The following is an 18,153-nucleotide window of genomic DNA, read 5'->3' as shown; positions in this document are numbered from 1 at the left end:
TGAGCAGAGCCCAGAGGGGCTCTGGGGGCTCCTCCTGGGGACATTCCAGAGCCACCTGGCCCCAGCCCTGTGCCCTGTGCTCTGGGATGGAGACAGGGGCAGGCTGAGGGATCAGCCACTCTCCAGAGTCCCCATCAGACTCCGGCTGGGTGGGACAGAATTCCCAGAGCTTGTCCAGCAGTGCTGGGCACAGCTTTTGGAGATGGTTTGTCTCTTGGTAGTCCTGGATTTTGGTTTTATTTGATTCCAATATTTATTTGGAATTTAATGCAGTTGAATGTGATGAGCTGGCCCAGTTCTCCAGCAGTTCCTGTGAACTTAAATATGTGTGTACCTTAAATGTGGTGACAGTTCATGTGTCAGTCCTGAGGGGGAGGAGTGATGGAGGAGAGTCTTTGTTGTCAAAGGAGATTTGGATTAAACTTTTTGGGTGTAGTGGCAGGAGAGGTAGGAATCTTGGAATTTACCCTTATTGAAAAATTCTTAATACATTAAAAATGATGAATATATCAAAAAGCAACTAAACTGGGTGTAGGCTTTTTCTTATTGTTAGTTTAAAAAAAAACTGTTGCATTTAAATAGCTCATTTTTGTGAGGAATTTCACAGTTTGATGCAGTAACTATACGATTAAATTCCTATTTTTATTCTAATTTCTGTCATATTCCCATTCCAGAGGCGGATGCCCCAAACTTTTCGTGATCCAGCCACTGCTCCACTGAGGAAACTCTCCGTAGATTTGATCAAAACTTACAAGCATATTAATGAGGTAATGCCTGCAGCTGCCTTCAATGCACTGATGTTTGTTACAACACGTGATTTAAATGGATTTTTTACAAATAATCTCATCAAGAGATCCAAAAAATCAGGTTTTCTCTCAGTTGTTCACGTCCTGTTTGAGGTCATGGCTGTCACAGTCCTGCTTTCTGTCCAGCACACAGGAAATCTTTTATCCTGGGATTTATTTTCTGTTGTTTTATAAACAAATGTTGAGCTTGTAGGACAAGGAGCTCAATGAGTGGCACAAGCACACTTTGAGCTCAATAAAACTTTATTAATGTTTCTAAGAGCTTAGAATGAAAATGCTGAAGTGTTTTCCCTTAATTATTGAATGAAATATTATAGACAAATGGAAAATACAAAGTTGTTCAGGTTAACACAGGAAAGCATCAGTTAGTTTGAAATTTTTGATAGTTAAAGGGATTGTGAAGATACTTTTATGGTGATTAGCTTATAAGGAAAATGCTGAAGTGTTTTTCCTTAATTATTGAATGAAATATTATAGACAAATGGAAAATATAAAGTTGTTCAGGTTAACAGAGGAAAGCATCAGTTAGTTTGAAATTTTTGACAATTAAAGGGATTGTGAAGATATTTTTATGGTGATTAATGACTTCTTGGAATTCTTTCCCAGTTTTGTGGGAACATCAATGGTAATTCTTGTTTCCAGGCTAGTGAACATTTTGAATTTTACTGTGTGCACATTGTGCTGGGGTGTTTCTGTTCCTTTGGCACCCATGAACTCCATATCAGTATTACTATGTTTATGAGTGTTATTGTTACTATTTATTAGTGTTAGAACATTTATCAGAGTTATTATTTGTTAGTGTTAGTACATTTATCAGAGTTATTATTATTATTTATTAGTGTCAGTACATTTCTTCAGCTCTGCTTTCCCAGTTTTTCAGTTATTCAAGACTTTCCTTTGGAATTATGACCTGACTCAACCACAGCAATAGGAGGAGAGGCTTGCTTGGTTTTCACTTGTAGAAATTCCACTTTCAAAGCACAGGATGCTGAAGAAAAGTTGATTTTCCTCTTTTCTTGAGCTGCAGTTCTAAGCAAGGCTCTTAAGGAAGTTCCTTTTCCCCTCCAGGTTTACTATGCAAAAAAAAAACGGCGGCATCAGCAGGGCCAGGGAGATGATTCCAGTCACAAAAAGGAGAGGAAAGTTTACAATGATGGTTATGATGATGACAACTACGACTACATTGTGAAAAATGGGGAGAAGTGGATGGACCGCTATGAGATCGACTCCTTGATAGGCAAAGGATCCTTTGGACAGGTAAAGGCTCCTTAGGTGTTCTCATCATTACTGTGGATCACAGGTGTGGTTCATTTGGAGTGTTAGTTCTGCTTTATTTTGAAATTAAAACCCTTTTTTCTCACTCTTGTTATCCTGAGTGCCTGTTCAGACACTCAGATCTTGTGCTATTTCATGTTACTACAGAAAACATTTAATTCTATTTCAGTGCGTGTTGCATTTTACAATGAGAAATCCTCCACCTTTTGCCATCTGTGACGTTTTTAACTTGAGTTTGTTTTTAGTTTGAGTTAGATTTTTACTTTGGTTTTAGTTTGAGTTAGGTTTTTAGCTTGAATTGGGTTTTTAACTTAAAACAATAGTTAGTGCTGGATCTTACCTCCTATAAATGTCATTAGCAGCATTTGTTTTGTCTGGTTGCAGCTTTAGCCAAGGCTGCAGCCTTGGCTAAATTTGCAGCCAACACCTTCTCTCAGTCAGAATTCGGGAATTTGAGGGAAATATTTGGATTTGAAGCTGCTTTAACAATGACAGCTGGATCAGGATGGAGATTTTATTTTGTTGGTTTTAGTTTTTCTCAGATTTACCAGTCCTTTTACAGTATTGGTTTAGATAATTTTATTTGCATATAAAGTGACATCACTGCAATAAACATCAAATGAGTTGTAGCTTTATTGTATCATCAGAACAAAAATAAGATTAAAAAGAAGAATTCTGAATTCAGAAACTTGAACAAGGGAGTTTGGATGGGTTTGGAAGTCGGGTTTTCCTGATGGATTTTTCTCTTGCAGGTTGTGAAGGCTTATGACCGAGTGGAGCAGGAGTGGGTGGCCATCAAAATCATCAAAAACAAGAAGGCTTTCCTAAACCAGGCCCAGATTGAAGTGAGGCTGCTCGAGCTGATGAACAAACATGACACTGAGATGAAATACTACATAGGTATGGGATTAATTGCTCCTCATTTTTATTGCATTATGAACGGTTTGGATCTTGCTGTGGAGCTCAGGCTGCTTCCAGCTGATTGCCAGATCTGTTGTGGAATATTTGTGATGATATTTGGTGGTTCCTGCCAAGCTGGTGGGTCCAGCAAGCTCAGGAACTCTGGGGAGGAGCTGGAACCAAGGTGAGAGAACAGGGATTTGGACAAGGATGTGTGGCAGGAAATGGCACCAGGGTGGGAGCAAAATGTTCCATCTCAGGTGAGTTGTAAAGGACACAGAAGGAGCTGCTGTGGGAGAATGGAGAAAACAAATCCATGGGCACCAAGCTGACCAAAAATCCACCTTAATTAAAAGTATGAATTCTCATGGTGCTCATATTCAAGATTTTATTCTCCCAGAAAGGGGAGCGTGTTGCTTTTTCCCTGAAATGTTTTTCCTATTTCAGTTTTCTTGTGGCAACCTGAAGGTTTGACAGTGGCAAACCCTGCTGGCCTCTGAACAGAGGAATGTGATGAATATTTCAATTTATTTAATAAAAAAAAAAGTCTTGGATTGGTTCCTTTCATAAACTGAAAGGAAATTGATACAATTCCTTGGGATTATTGATCAGTTTTATTAATTGAAGTAATCAGCTTATAAATTGCAGTGATGTCATTGTGTATTTTAAATTCTTCTCACAATTAAATATTTCCTCTGTATATGTAAGAGAGTGATAACTTACTTTGATAATAATCCTTTCACCAGGTTTTGGTTAATTCAGCTTTACTGAGGTGCAGCCATGGATGTGAAAATGCCCTCTTGTCCTCCAAACATGGCAGAAATATTTTGTAAATAACACAGAACCAGGAAAAAACCCAATGCCTTTATTTTACTCAGTGCCCCGCTTTCTACAGATTGATTAAAGCATTTAAAAGATGCTTTTAAATAAACTTAAAAGATGCTTTTAACTTAAATAAAATGCTTAAATAAGATGCTTAAACTTTCAATAAACTTAAAAGATGCTTTTGAAAAGATTTCACAAGATTTTCCAGTTTTACTGAGGTGCACCTGAGGATTTGGAAATGTCCTCTTGTCCTCCAAGCACGACAGAAATATTTTGTAAAAACCATGGAATCAGGAAAAACCCAATGCTCTTGTTTGACTCAGTGCTCAGCTTCCTACATTTAAAAGATTTCACAAGTTTTTGCACCCAGGGGTGTATAAAATGTCCCTCTGTACCCCAGGCATGGCAGAAATATTTTTCAAACACCACAGAACCAGGAAAAAACCCAGCGCGGTTATTTACTCAGTGCCCAGCTTCCTACACATTGATTAAAGCATTGAAAAGATTTCACAAGATTTTCCAGTTTTACTGAGGTGCACCTCAGGATGTGGAAATGTCCTCTTGTCCTTCAGGACAGAAATTTCTGCCTCCTTGGCAGAAATATTTTATAAACACCACAGAGCCAGGAAAAAACCTGATGTTCTTTCTTTACTCAGTGCTCAGTTTTCTGTACATTAATTAAAGCATTTAAAAGATTTCACAAGTTTTTGCACCCAAGGATGTGTAAAATGCCCCTCTGTACCCCAGGCATGGCAGAAATATTTTTCAAACACCACAGAACCAGGAAAAAACCCAGTGCTCTTATTTTACTCAGTGCCCAGCTTCCTACACATTGATTAAAGCATTGAAAAGATTTCACAAGATTTTCCAGTTTTCCTGAGGTGCACCTGAGGATGTGGAAATGCCCGCTTGCCCTCCAAGACAGAAATTTCTGCCTCCTTGGCAGAAATATTTTGTAAACACCACAGAACCGGGAAAAAACCTGATGTTCTTGTTTTACCCAGCGCTCAGCTTCTTACACATTGATCAGAAGCATTTAAAAGATCTCATAAGTTTTTCCAGTTTTACTGAGGTGCACCTGAGGATGTGGGAATGTTCTCTTGTCCTCCAAGCGTGGCAGAAATATTTTGTAAATTACACGGAACCAGGGAAAAAAGCTGATGTTCTTATTTTACTCAGTCCCCAGCTTTGTATACATTGACTAAAACATTTAAAAGATTTCACAAGTTTTTGCACCCAGGGGTGTATAAAATGTCCCTCTGTGCCCCAGGCATTGCAGAAATTGGCAGAAATATTTTATAAACACCACAGAACCAGGAAAAACCCAATGCTCTTATTTTACTCAGTTCCTACACATTGATTAAAGCATTGAAAAGATTTCACAAGATTTTCCAGTTTTACTGAGGTGCACCTCAGGATGTGGAAATGCCCTCTTGTCCTTCAGGACAGAAATTTCTGCCTCCTTGGCAGAAATATTTTATAAACACCACAGAACCAGGAAAAAGCTGATGTTCTTGTTTCACTCAGTGCTCAGCTTTCTGTACATTAATTAAAGCATTTAAAAGATTCCACAAGATTTTGCACCCAAGGATGTGTAAAATGCCCCTCTGTACCTCTGGCATGGCAGAAATATTTTTCAAACACCACAGAACCAGGAAAAAACCCAGCACGGTTATTTACTCAGTGCCCAGCTTCCTACACATTGATTAAATCATTTGAAAGATTTCACAAGATTTTACTGAGGTGCACCTGAGGATGTGGAAATGTCCTCTTGTCCTCCAAGACAGAAATTTCTGCCTCCTTGGCAGAAACATTTTGTGAACACCACAGACCCAGGGAAGAAAAACGACGCTCCGTTATTTTATTGACGCTCCTCCTTCCTCCGTGCTGTGTTGTAACAACCCCTCCTTCCCAGAGTGCATTAATGCCATTTCCTCCTTTTTCCCCAGTGCATTTGAAGCGTCACTTCATGTTCAGGAACCACCTGTGCTTGGTGTTTGAGATGCTGTCCTACAACCTGTACGACCTGCTGAGGAACACCAACTTCCGCGGCGTGTCGCTCAACCTGACGCGCAAGTTCGCGCAGCAGATGTGCACGGCCCTGCTCTTCCTGGCCACCCCCGAGCTCAGCATCATTCACTGTGACCTAAAACCAGAGAACATCCTGCTCTGCAACCCCAAAAGGAGCGCCATCAAGATCGTGGATTTTGGCAGTTCGTGTCAGCTTGGGCAGAGGGTGAGTTTGGGGGGAAGTCGGTGAGAATTCTGTTTGTGCTGGTGAAAAATGCAGGATTTTTATGTTGTGGTACTCATCTAGCTCATTGAGCTTCATTCGTGATGGTTTTATGTGGCATTCACATTCTCTGAAAAATCTCTTTGCTTGGGATTTTTCTCCTGGGAAGCTGAGAAGCCTCAGAGAAAAAGGAAAGCAATTCTTATCTCATTTGCTTCTGCTGTGCTTTGCTCCTTTGGAATGTGTTTGGAGATTGTTTACCCACAGGTGATTGTTTCATTAGTTTAATGTGAATTATTTTCACTCATTGACCAATCAGTGCCAAGTGGTACCAGGACTCTGGAGAGAGTCACAAATTTTTCATTATTATCTTTTTAGCATTCATTAACTATTCTTTTTGTATTCTTTAGTATAGTTTAGTATAGCATTCTTTAATACAATATATTAAAGAATACTTGAGAGATTGTTTACCACAGGTGATTGTTTCATTGGTTTAATGTAAATTATTTTAACTCATTGGCCAATCAGTGCCAAGCTGTGCCAAGACTCTGGACAGAGTCAGGAGTTTTCATTATTATCTTTTCAGCCTTCTGTCTGCATCCTTTCTGTATTCTTTAGTATGGTTTAGCATTCTTTAGTATAATATAATATCATAAAGTAATAAATTAGCCTTCTGAGAACATGGAGTCAGATTCAGCATTCCTCCCTTCATCTAGGGGAAATGCAAATACAACAGTTTTAAAATAATAACTCAATTTTAAATAGAGATCCACAGTCCACAAGAACTCAAAATCCCAGAATTGTCAAGGCTGGAAAAGATCTTTAAGATCAAGTCCAACCATGAAGCAGCAGCACCACGTTCACCACTAAACCAAGTCCAAAAGTGTCACATCCACACCTTATTTTGAACAATTTGACAATCTACCACTTCCTTTAGTGTCCCAGTAGATAAAAATCCACCATATTTTAAATTTTCCATGGTTTTTTATTTCTCCTTGGCTCTCAGGGGAGAATGCACCAGCACTTGTTGGTAGAAATCTGCAGTGCTAATAAATAAAACAAAAAATTAAGTATAAATAAATAAAGATACTCTTTTATTATTGTCTTATTCCATTTATATTCCTCTTTCCCTGAGCATTCCTTTAGCATGTCCCCTGTTTATGATTATGACACTGCAGCTTGGATCTGTAGGAAAAGAATTCAGGAATTCATGGACTGAGGTCACCAAAAGTGCCCCAATCGTCTCTTGAGGAGCTGGCACTGGTCAGCAGCACCCCATTGCCTTTTCCCAGGATAAATTTAGGAATAGTGGATCAGAATATGGAATATTGGATTGAAAGCAGCAATGAGACAGATTTAGATTAATAAAAAAACTTTTTGTTATAAACTAAAAGGAAGGGCTGAAGGAACAGACCAGGTGAAATCATATCTGAATTGTTTATCCAATTCCATTATTTATCATTAATAAGATAATTTTGAAATATTAAGAATCACAATTACAAAAACATGACATGACTCAAGCTGAACTTTCTGCTCTTTTTGTGCAAATTAACAATTAGATACTTTTATTAATGTAATACATGTATATATTTTATTATCCCTGACACCTCCTCTTTCCCTGCACCAGAATGGGATTTCATGGCAGCTGTGTTTTGTCTCTTGGGATTTTCAGTCCCTTGGGGTGCTGTGTGTGATGGTGACTTGGAGATGCTTTTCTTGCAGATATACCAATATATCCAGAGTCGTTTTTATCGATCACCAGAGGTGCTACTGGGAATGCCTTATGACCTTGCTATTGACATGTGGTCCCTTGGGTGTATTTTAGTCGAGATGCACACTGGAGAGCCTCTCTTTAGTGGGGCAAATGAGGTGAGTTATCTCCCAGGAATTGGGGTTTTTGTTGTTAATCCCCATCATGATTTTCATCTGTTTAATTAGAATGCATAAATTAGGAAAATCTGGTAATTCTGATCAATAACAGGACTTTTGTCAGGACACAAAATTATCTATTCATCATTTTCTGTGTCTCCCTCTTACTCCTTAATTTGGTTTGTCCATATTAAATTTTTCTTAAATTAATTAGCTTAGAACTTGTGTGAATAGCTGACATTTGTGCCACAGCTGGGCTGGCTGTCACTTGTCCTTCACCAACCCATTTTATTTGGGACAGGTGGATCAGATGAATAAAATAGTGGAAGTTTTGGGGATTCCACCAACCCACATCCTCGACCAAGCACCCAAAGCAAGAAAGTTCTTTGAGAAGTTGCCAGATAGCACTTGGAACTTGAAGAAGACCAAAGATGGAAAAAGGGTAGGTAAAACAATTAGATTAATAATAAATATATTAAAAAAACATATAAAATGGTGAGTTGTTACTTTGTTTTGCGTTGTCAACGCAGCTGAGTTGTTTGTTTTGCGTCATCCTACTGAAAATGCAGTTTTGTTGTTGATTTTGTTCTGTCTTGCCAATTAAATAACATTTCCAGTTGTGTTGAACAGTTTTCTGATTTGATTTGAGTTTTTGTACAGAATCTGTGCTTCACACACTGATTGCCAGCCATTCCTCCCTCCCCACAGGAATACAAACCACCGGCAACTCGCAAACTCCACAATATCCTGGGAGTCGAGACAGGAGGGCCGGGCGGGCGCCGTGCTGGGGAGTCAGGTCATACTGTAGCTGACTACTTGAAGTTCAAAGACCTCATCTTAAGGATGCTTGACTATGACCCCAAGACACGAATCCAGCCCTACTACGCCCTGCAGCACAGTTTCTTCAAGAAGACGGCGGACGAAGGTACCAACACGAGTAACAGCGTGTCCACGAGTCCTGCCATGGAGCAGTCACAGTCTTCAGGAACCACCTCTAGTACATCTTCGAGCTCAGGTGGGTTTTGGTCATCAACAGGTTTGGGGGGCACTGAACAGGCTCACCAGGGAATGGGCACGGCCCTGAGGCTGCCAGAGCTTCAGGAGCCTTTGGTAGCACTGCCAGGGGTGCCCAGGTGGGATTGTTGGGAGTCTGGATGATCCTTGTGGGTCTCTTCCAACTCAGAATATTCCATGATTCTCTGAAATGTTAATTTTTTTCCATACTGTCAAAAAAATACCAGTCATGATCGCTATACAATTATTTTAATCAGCTGGAACAGGTAAACAGAAAACCCCCAAAAACCCAACTAGATGAGCAAAAATGTGAGTGATTAACATAGATCTTATACTTTTCCCTTGAAGCACTTTATAAACCTTCCATGCTGCCATTGTTTGATAGCTGTAAATTCTGTGTCCCTTGGGTCACTGAGCACGTTGGGGTTTTCCAGGTGGATCTTCTGGCACGAGCAACAGCGGAAGGGCGCGGTCGGACCCCACGCACCAGCATCGACACAGCGGTGGGCACTTCACTGCTGCTGTGCAGGCCATGGACTGTGAGACACACAGCCCACAGGTAATGCAGGGCACTCAGAACCATGGATTCTCCCCAGTGTAGATCATTCATTGCTGTGTAGACAAAAACTGCTTTTTTAGTAGCCTTTAATCAGCTGTGTTGTTCCAGTGGTTCCTCTAATGCTGTTGGCACCTTGCAGGGTATGAGCTACAACATTTTAATTTCATTTGCTTTGCTGATTCTCTCCAGGCTCCTGAGCCAGAGGTCAGGGCTTTATTTTACTAAGTGTTATACAAATGCTGTTATTATTACTATAATGTAAAGCTGCTCCTATAATTTTGACACCAAAGTCACTTATCAGACTTCCTTTAAGTGTTTGAAAATAACATTCAGGATGTGCATTCATTTTCCATAAGGTATATGTAGAAAGGTATTGGAAATTCATTTTAAGGGCATGCCTACATTTCTAGAATAATCCTGCAGCTTCAAGGCTTGGTTAAGATTTTTAAAAAATGGCATAAATGCAGTAACTTAATCTCTCACATGTTGTTCAAGATAGAAAGGTATTAGAAATTATTTTTAAGGGCATCCCTGAAATTCTAGAATAATTGTCCAACTGCAAGGCTTGGTTAACATTTGTAAAAAATTGGCATAAATAGAAATAATCTCTCATATATTGTTCAAGATAGAAAAGTGTTGGAAATTATTTTTAAGGGCATGCCTGAAATTCTAGAATAATTGTGCTGCTGCAAAGCTTGGTTAAGATTTTTAAAAATTGACATAAATATGAATAACTTAATCTCTCATGTGTTGTTCGAGATAGAAAAGTATTGGAAATTATTCTTAAGTACATTGCCTGCATTTCTAGAATAATCATGCAGTTTCAAGGCTTGGTTGATGTTTTCAAAAATTGGCATAAATATGATAACTTAATCTCTTGTGTGTTGTTCAAGATACAAAAGTATTGGAAATTAATTTTAGGGGCATGCTTGAATTTCTAGAATAATTGTGCAGCTTCAAGGCTTGGTTAAGATTTTAAAAATTGGCATAAATATGAATAACTTAATCTCTCATGTGTTGTTCAAAATAGAAAATATTGGAAATTAATCTTAAGTACATACCTGAATTTCTAGAATAATCATGCAGCTTCACGGCTTGGTTGAAATTTTTTAAAAATTGGCATAAATAATCTCTCATATATTGTTCAAGATAGAAAAGTATTGGAAATTATTCTTAAGTACCTTGCCTGCATTTCTAGAATAATCCTGCAGCTTCAAGGCTTGGTTAACATTTTAAAAAATTGGCCTAAATATGAATAACTTAATCTCTCATATATTGTTCAAGATAGAAAAGTCTTGGAAATTAATTTTAAGGGCATGCCTTCATTTCTAGAATAATCGTGCAACTTCATGGCTTGGTTAACATTTGGCATAAATATGAATAATTTAATCTCTCATGTGTTGTTCAAGAACTGACTGGATGTGACACTCAGTTGACAAGGTGGTCAGAGGTTGGATGGTCTTGGATGATTGGATGGTCTTGGATGGTTTTGGATGGTTGGATGTTCTTGGATGTTCTTGGATGATCTTGGATAATTGGATGCTCTTGGATGGTTGGATGGTTGGATGGTCTTGCATGATTGGATGATCTTGGATGGTTGGATGGTTTTGGATGGTTTTGGATGGTTGGATGGTGTTGGATGGTTGGATGGTCTTGGATGACTGAATGGTTTTGGATGGTTGGATGGTTTTGGATGGTTTTGGATGGTTGGATGGTGTTGGATGGTTGGATGGTGTTGGATGGTTGGATGGTGTTGGATGGTTTTGGATGGTCTTGGATGACTGAATGGTCTTGGATGGTTGGATGGTTTTAGATGGTTTTGGATGGTTTTGGATGGTTGGATGGTCTTGGATGGTTGGATGGTTTTAGATGGTTTTGGATGGTGTTGGATGGTTGGATGGTTTTGGATGGTTGGATGGTGTTGGATGGTTGGATGGTCTTGGATTGTCTTGGATGGTGTTGGATGGTTGGATGGTCTTGGATTGTCTTGGATGGTTGGATGGTTGGATGATCTTGGATGGTTGGATGGTCTTGGATGGTTGGATGGTGTTGGATGGTTGGATGGTTTTGGATGGTTGGATGGTCTTGGATGGTTGGATAGTTTTGGATGGTTGGATGGTTTTGGATGGTTGGATGGTCTTGGATGACTGAATGGTTTTGGATGGTTGGATGGTGTTGGATGGTTGGATGGTTGGATGGTGTTGGATGACTGAATAGTTTTGGATGGTTGGATGGTTTTGGATGGTTGGATAGTTTTGGATGGTTGGATGGTTGGATGGTGTTGGATGGTTGGATGGTGTTGGATGGTTGGATGGTTTTGGATGGTTGGATGGTCTTGGATGGTTGGATAGTTTTGGATGGTTGGATGGTTTTGGATGGTTGGATGGTCTTGGATGACTGAATGGTTTTGGATGGTTGGATGGTGTTGGATGGTGTTGGATGGTTGGGTGGTGTTGGATGGTTGGGTGGTGTTGGATGTTTGGATGTTTTTGGATGGTTGGATGGTGTTGGGTGGTTGGATGGTCTGTCCCAGCCGTTACGATTCTGTGCTTGGTGGAAGGACAGCTGTGAGTCAGCGTTGTCTCTGGCATTCTGCAGGTTCGGCAGCAGTTTCCCCCTCCCATCGGTTGGACAGCCACCGAAGCTCCCACCCAGGTCACCGTGGAGAACCACCCGGTTCAGGAAACCACCTTCCATGTCAACCCTCAGCAACAGAACGCATTACACCATCACCACGGCAACAGCTCCCACCACCACCACCATCACCACCACCACCACCACCACCATGGACAGCAAGCCTTGGGCAGCCGGACCAGGCCGAGAGTCTACAATTCTCCAACAAACAGCTCCTCCACCCAGGATTCTATGGAGGTGGGCCACAGTCACCACTCCATGACATCCCTGTCTTCCTCAACTACTTCTTCCTCTACATCTTCCTCCTCTACTGGTAACCAAGGCAATCAGGCCTATCAGAACCGCCCAGTGGCTGCTAATACCTTGGACTTTGGACAGAACGGAGCTATGGACATGAATTTAACAGTCTACTCTAATCCGCGCCAAGAAACTGGCATAGCTGGACATCCCACGTACCAGTTTTCTGCTAATACAGGTCCTGCTCATTACATGACTGAAGGACACCTTGCCATGAGGCAAGGCATTGATAGAGAAGAGTCTCCCATGACAGGAGTTTGTGTTCAGCAAAGTCCTGTGGCTAGCTCGTGACTAAACTGAAACTAAGTTTGTTTCTTGTGTGTTTTTATAGAAGTGGTGTTTTTCCAAAAAAAAAAAAAAAAAAACAAAGTGCAAAGCTGCTTGAATCAGAAGGAGATAAACTCACTGAACCGCTACAGGAGGGCAAAGTTGACTATTTTTTTAAACTTGAAAAGATTGCAAAGGGACAATGAAGTTCTTTGTTTTGTTGGTTTTTTGCTGGGGGGAGGTTTTTTTGGTTGGTTTTTTTTTTAAGAGCCATGTCTGGACCCACCTTAACGGATAGCTTAGTGGTGTTCACCTTTTGCTTCCCCCATTTTAACTTGCCACAACCTAGTCATAGTTTGGTTTTTTTGGGGAGGGGTTTTGATTTTTTTAATTTTAATTTTAACTTTAATTTTAATTTTAATTTTTTTTTTTGCTCTCATTCGACAGGGGTTATTGTTCAAATGTTAGTCATAGTTGCAAACTAGTTTCTTTTTAAAGGCATTGCACATGATTTCTAAAAAAAGGCCCTTTGAAGTTTTTTGGGTGGGAGGGGGAGTGAGTAATATATATATTTTTTTTAGTTCCCCAAACAACCATGGGCACAGAAATGCAGTACTGTAAGAAAGAGGGACCTTCAGATTACACAAATATATTATTCTTCAGCTGTAAAAAGGGACGGTTGTGACGGAGTTTGTGAGGCACATTGAGCATGCGAAGTGGCGGTGAGCAGAACTCTCCTTTTCTGAATCTACTGAGGATCAAAGCAGCAATTGTGATGGGAATTCTGTGGGTGCCACCTTTGGGAGCCCACGGGCAGTTAGGATGGAAATCTGACTGGTTTCATAACTGAGGTGCACTGAGAAGCAATCAACGGGTCGGTCCTGGCCAGTCCTGGGGAGGTCTAAGTGGTGGTCTTTGGGATAACCTTTGGCCTTATGGATTTGGACTCTTAAGTTAGAAGAGCCTACCATTTCAGATGCAATCACTTTTGGACATGCTTTTGCAGACAGTCCTTAATGCTGAAAACACAGAGAATGGGTAATTCAAGAGGCCTTTCTTTTAAAAAAATAGACTTTTGTGACCCACTTATTGTAAGGTATTGCAAGGTCACTTTGCGTGTGTCATAAAGTTGACTTCCTTATTGGTTGAAGGTCACAGGAGTAGTGGTTTGCGTTTGATGGAAATAGCTACAACTGTGTCCCTTCCTGCTTTTTACTTTTTTCTTTTGCTTTTTTCTCGGCACGTGGTTTTCTCCACCATTACTTCTGCACAAAGACGTCTTCTGTTCATCCTGAACATTTTTAAAAAAAAAAAAAAATGCAGAATTTTATGTGACTGCTTTTTTGCCTCACAATTATGCTGTGAATTTTACAAAAATTTATTTTCTTTTTTGATAATTTATTGTACCAAAGCTGTTTTTATAGCACATAGATGTCTGTAACCAATAATGTAGCAGTTCTGCACTTTGACACAAGGTGTAACTAGACCATTTTTAAATGTCAGTTGAAAAATTATGGCTGTACTATTGCTTAAACAAAACTGGAACTGTTGTTGAATTCATAGCCAATACATTTACAGCAATCTGTGTACTGAAGATAATAGATTGACATCTACTTGGAGACTATAACATCTGTTACATTATCAATGTGTTCAGGCTTCTGAAGGTTAAAAGGGACACTAGATCCAGAAGCTATGAAACCAGCAGTTGATTCTTGTATTCCTTATTAACAAAATTGTAAACTTGAAGGCAAAGACCTTGATTGCATGAACAGGTCCAAAAAAAAAAAATAATAGGCTGAGTAAAGCAAAACCCTCAAGGGAGACCTGAGGTTAGCAAGCTGTATTTAACAGGTGCCTAATTTTTGGGTAACGCTGCCTTAATATAACACAGTCAGCTTGGCAGTTGCAAAATTTATGGGCCCATCCAAGAGATTTTATTTTTAGTTCTATTTTGTGGGAAAAGGAAAAAAAAAAAAAGCTGCATGAGGAAAAAAACACCTTGGTGAAGGAATGAAGGTGAGTTCTTGCTTGCCCATCCCAGATGAACAGTGTTGCCCATCCTCTCTTACAGAAGCAGTGATCTACCTCTGCCAGTCAGCCCTTGGAAAAGTTCATTTCAGCAGCAAATGGTCAATTCCATGCGGCCAAGTCGTTTTTTCAGTCAAAAAGGTGGAATTTTTTATATTCACAGTGGCAACACAGCAGCTGACTACCATGTAAATGGGAATGAATCCTTGGGATTAGGTTTTCTTTTGTAAATCATGATTTTCCTGACCAAATATTTCATTTTGTACCGACACATCATCCCCGTGGATGAAAGCGGATTTTTTTTTTCCCCCGTTTTTTTTTTTTTTTGTCGTTTGGTTTTCTTTTGAAGCTCAGTAATTCAGAGAAGTTTATGGGATTTGGAAGGCTGTCACCTTAGAAAAGAATGCTGAGTTTAGCAATATCAAATCAAAGGAATCCAGTTTTTACTGCTGTCTAGGAACAGAAGGGTAATGTGGAATCTGGGTAACACCACGCGCCACCCCTTAGCAAGCGCCAAAAAACCCCCACCAAACCTAAAGCAGTTCAAAGAAATAACCTCTACATCAAGAAGAAAAACAAAACAAAACAAAAAAAAAATCATAAAATCCAGTGCTTCTGCATACTGTGTTATGTTACAGTCCAGTTTTGTGTGCTTTACTACACAGTTTGGTTACAGGACTTCTGTGCATTGTAAACATAAACAGCATGGAAAAGGTTAAATACCTGTGTTCAGATTGTAAGATCTAGTCCGGACTTGCTGTGTATATTGTAACGTTAAATGAAAAGACAAGCCCTTTGTATTATAGTCATGCAGTCTTATGTATGATAAACAGTTGAATAATTTGTCCTCAGACTCTTTACTGTGCTTTTTAAAAAGGAAAAAAAAAAAAAAAAAAAAGAAGGAAAAAAAAATAAGAGTAATTTAAGGAAAAAAAAAAAAAAACAAAGAAGAAAAATGTAAACGTAGTAAGTCTTCCTATGCAATTAACCTACTCCAAGCCATGGTATGGTAGGTATAATTATACTATAATGTGTAAATATCAGATACATTGAAACAGACTTAAAAATATGAAAGTAAAAGTTGGAGGCGTAACAGCTAATTTGGAGTTTTTAATTGAAAACCAGCGAGGTCTGCAAGTCACTGCTGTGTGAGCACAGCTCTGCTCGATGCCCATGGACTGTGCTCGTAGCTGGAGGTCTTTCATCCTCATCTCTCAGTCTGAGTGTTCTGATGTGCTCTGCAGCTTCCTCCCCGTCCCAGCTGAGCTGGTTTTGGGGCCGTGGAATGGGATTTTGGGGCTGGCCTGGTGTTATCCCCCGAGCCCAGCCCAGCTCCTTCTGCATCACCAGTCCCTGGCTGGGGGTGCAGTAGGACCTGGTTGGGAAAACACTGATTTTCCTGCAGGTTCTGCCAAGTTTTCCAGGAGTTTCCTGTGTCTCTGGAGTGATTCAGCCAGGTTATTCCCAGGTCCTCCTTCAGCTCTGGGACTGCTGAGCTACAGCTGGTGGCCACCAGAGCCTGGCAGAACAGGAGTAACAGCTCCAGTTTGAAACTATTCCACGTAAAAATATATTCACTTGATGAACCTCCTCAAATCCTTTAAAGCTCTTGTGGCTCTTCTGAAACCTCAGATGTTTTCCAACCCGTGGTGAAAGCTGGAATTGCTGCACCCAGCCCTGGAGTGCTGCCAGCCCTGCTGGGCGTGTGCAGGAGGTGCAGGTACATCCCTGGGCCTCTCTCTTGGCTCCTTGTCTGTTCATCCCTGCCAGGATTGCAGTTTTCAGCCTTTCAGCCTCAGTTCTTTGCATTAAAAGGTTGTAAATGTAGATGGTTCTCCATCCTGATTGCTCCTTGGGCAATGGCTGCTGTGCCAGGGTTTAGGATTCCATCCTGTAAGTGCCGTGGTGTCTGCAGGGGCCTGCATGCCACAAGGCTTGGACTCGCCTGGAAATGTGACTTCACCTCCATGATTTATCACTCTGCCATCCTTGTTTTCATCACACCACCCATGTGCTTAAACTTTACACTGGACAGCTGAAAAAATATCTGAAGATCCTCTGTGGAAGAATTCCTGTTGAAGCCCATCAGGAACATCCTTCCTAAGGAGGGAGTGAGTGCAGACTCCAGCCTGGTGACACAGAACCTGTTGTGTTGGTTTATAGAACAAATTCATCCCAGTAAGATCAGTCTGGAACTTCTGGACAGAAAGGAAATGTCTGGTCAAAAACACACAGAGAAGTGGCTGCAGAGAGATAGAGATACTGTAGAACAGTAGAGATACTACTGATCTCCTGAGGGTAGTTGGTGTTCAGCCTGACTTTTGGATGATTTATTTATTGGAGTTTTCTCAGGGGGGCCCTTGTGGCTCTGCACAAGTCCCTGCCAGGAGGGGCTGAGGGAGCTGGAAGGGGCTGAGGCTGGAGCAAAGGAGGCTCAGGGGCCCTCGTGGCTCTGCACAAGTCCCTGCCAGGAGGGCACAGCCGGGGGGTCGGGCTCTGCTCCAGGGAACAGGGACAGGAGCAGAGGGAGCGGCCTCAGGCTGGGCCAGGGCAGGCTCAGCTGGGACAGCAGCAGCAATTTGCCCATGGAAAGGGAGCTCAGGCCTTGGCAGGGGCTGCCCGGGGAGCTTTGCAGTGCCCATCCCTGCAGGTGTCCCCTGGAGGTGGCACTGAGTGCTCTGGGCTGGGGACAGGGTGCCCATGGGGCACAGCTGGCACTGCATGGGCTGGCAGGGCTTTGCCAGCCTAAATGATTCTACAGCTAGGACTAAATTCAAAAAGATCTTACAGCTCATCCAGTCCCACCCCTGCCATGGACAGGGACACCTTCCACTGTCCCAGGCTGCTCCAAGCCCCAGCCTGGCCTTGGACATTTCCAGCCACAGCTGCTGTGGGCAGAAAGCAAGCTGATAACCAAAAGCACATCACCAATCTCTATGAAAAGGTGTATTTTCAATAGGATATGTTTTGACTCCTTTCCACTTCTCTGATGGTCCAAGTTTTACCAACCATGAGCCCAGCCTGCTTCAAGTTTTGCTCCTTTCCTCAGTCTCTTGGGCCTAATATTTGATAATTTGGGCAATGGGCACAGCTGGGACTCCATGGGCTGGGAGGGCCTTACCAGCCTCAGGGATTTGGGGATTCTGTGATATTTTACTCGGAATGATTCACGTTAAAGTGCACAATACCTGCACAGCAAAGCAGTCAAACACTGGTTTTCTGTTCCATATCCCCGTTTTTGTGGGGTTCAAGAGGTTCTTCATGTTGGAAATTTGCAGTTGGTTTTTAGTTTTCCACCTCATTGATGATTGTTGAGCTGCTCCTTCCTCACTGATGAAGGTGCCTGGATTTGCTTTCAGCAGTTCTCCATAGGAGCCCTGGCAAATTTGTGGGATCTGCCTAAACCTGAGGGGTTTGCAGTTGCTGCTCATTAAATTTTATGGTGG

At 41.1% G+C, this 18,153-nt stretch overlaps 1 protein-coding gene across 3 annotated transcripts in view; it reads left to right on the top strand.

Annotated features, from left to right (window-relative positions):
* DYRK1A (dual specificity tyrosine phosphorylation regulated kinase 1A) overlaps positions 1-15,558 on the top strand; it is a 95,328-nt gene extending 79,770 nt beyond the window's left edge. For all 3 annotated transcript variants that reach the window (XM_058045795.1, XM_058045794.1, XM_058045796.1), the window contains 9 exons: positions 675-767; positions 1,875-2,063; positions 2,834-2,981; positions 5,756-6,042; positions 7,762-7,908; positions 8,210-8,350; positions 8,617-8,923; positions 9,357-9,481; positions 12,080-15,558. In XM_058045795.1, coding sequence (XP_057901778.1) covers positions 675-767; positions 1,875-2,063; positions 2,834-2,981; positions 5,756-6,042; positions 7,762-7,908; positions 8,210-8,350; positions 8,617-8,923; positions 9,357-9,481; positions 12,080-12,703 — 2,061 coding nt within the window. In that variant the 3' untranslated portion in view covers positions 12,704-15,558. The remainder of the gene's footprint in view (positions 1-674; positions 768-1,874; positions 2,064-2,833; positions 2,982-5,755; positions 6,043-7,761; positions 7,909-8,209; positions 8,351-8,616; positions 8,924-9,356; positions 9,482-12,079) is intronic.
* Positions 15,559-18,153: the final 2,595 nt, after the last annotated feature.

Source organism: Melospiza georgiana, chromosome 2 (assembly GCF_028018845.1).
Source record: "Melospiza georgiana isolate bMelGeo1 chromosome 2, bMelGeo1.pri, whole genome shotgun sequence".
NCBI lineage: Eukaryota > Metazoa > Chordata > Aves > Passeriformes > Passerellidae > Melospiza > Melospiza georgiana.
The sequence above is the reverse complement of the archived record's forward strand: the minus strand, read 5'-3'. Positions and strand labels throughout refer to the sequence as shown.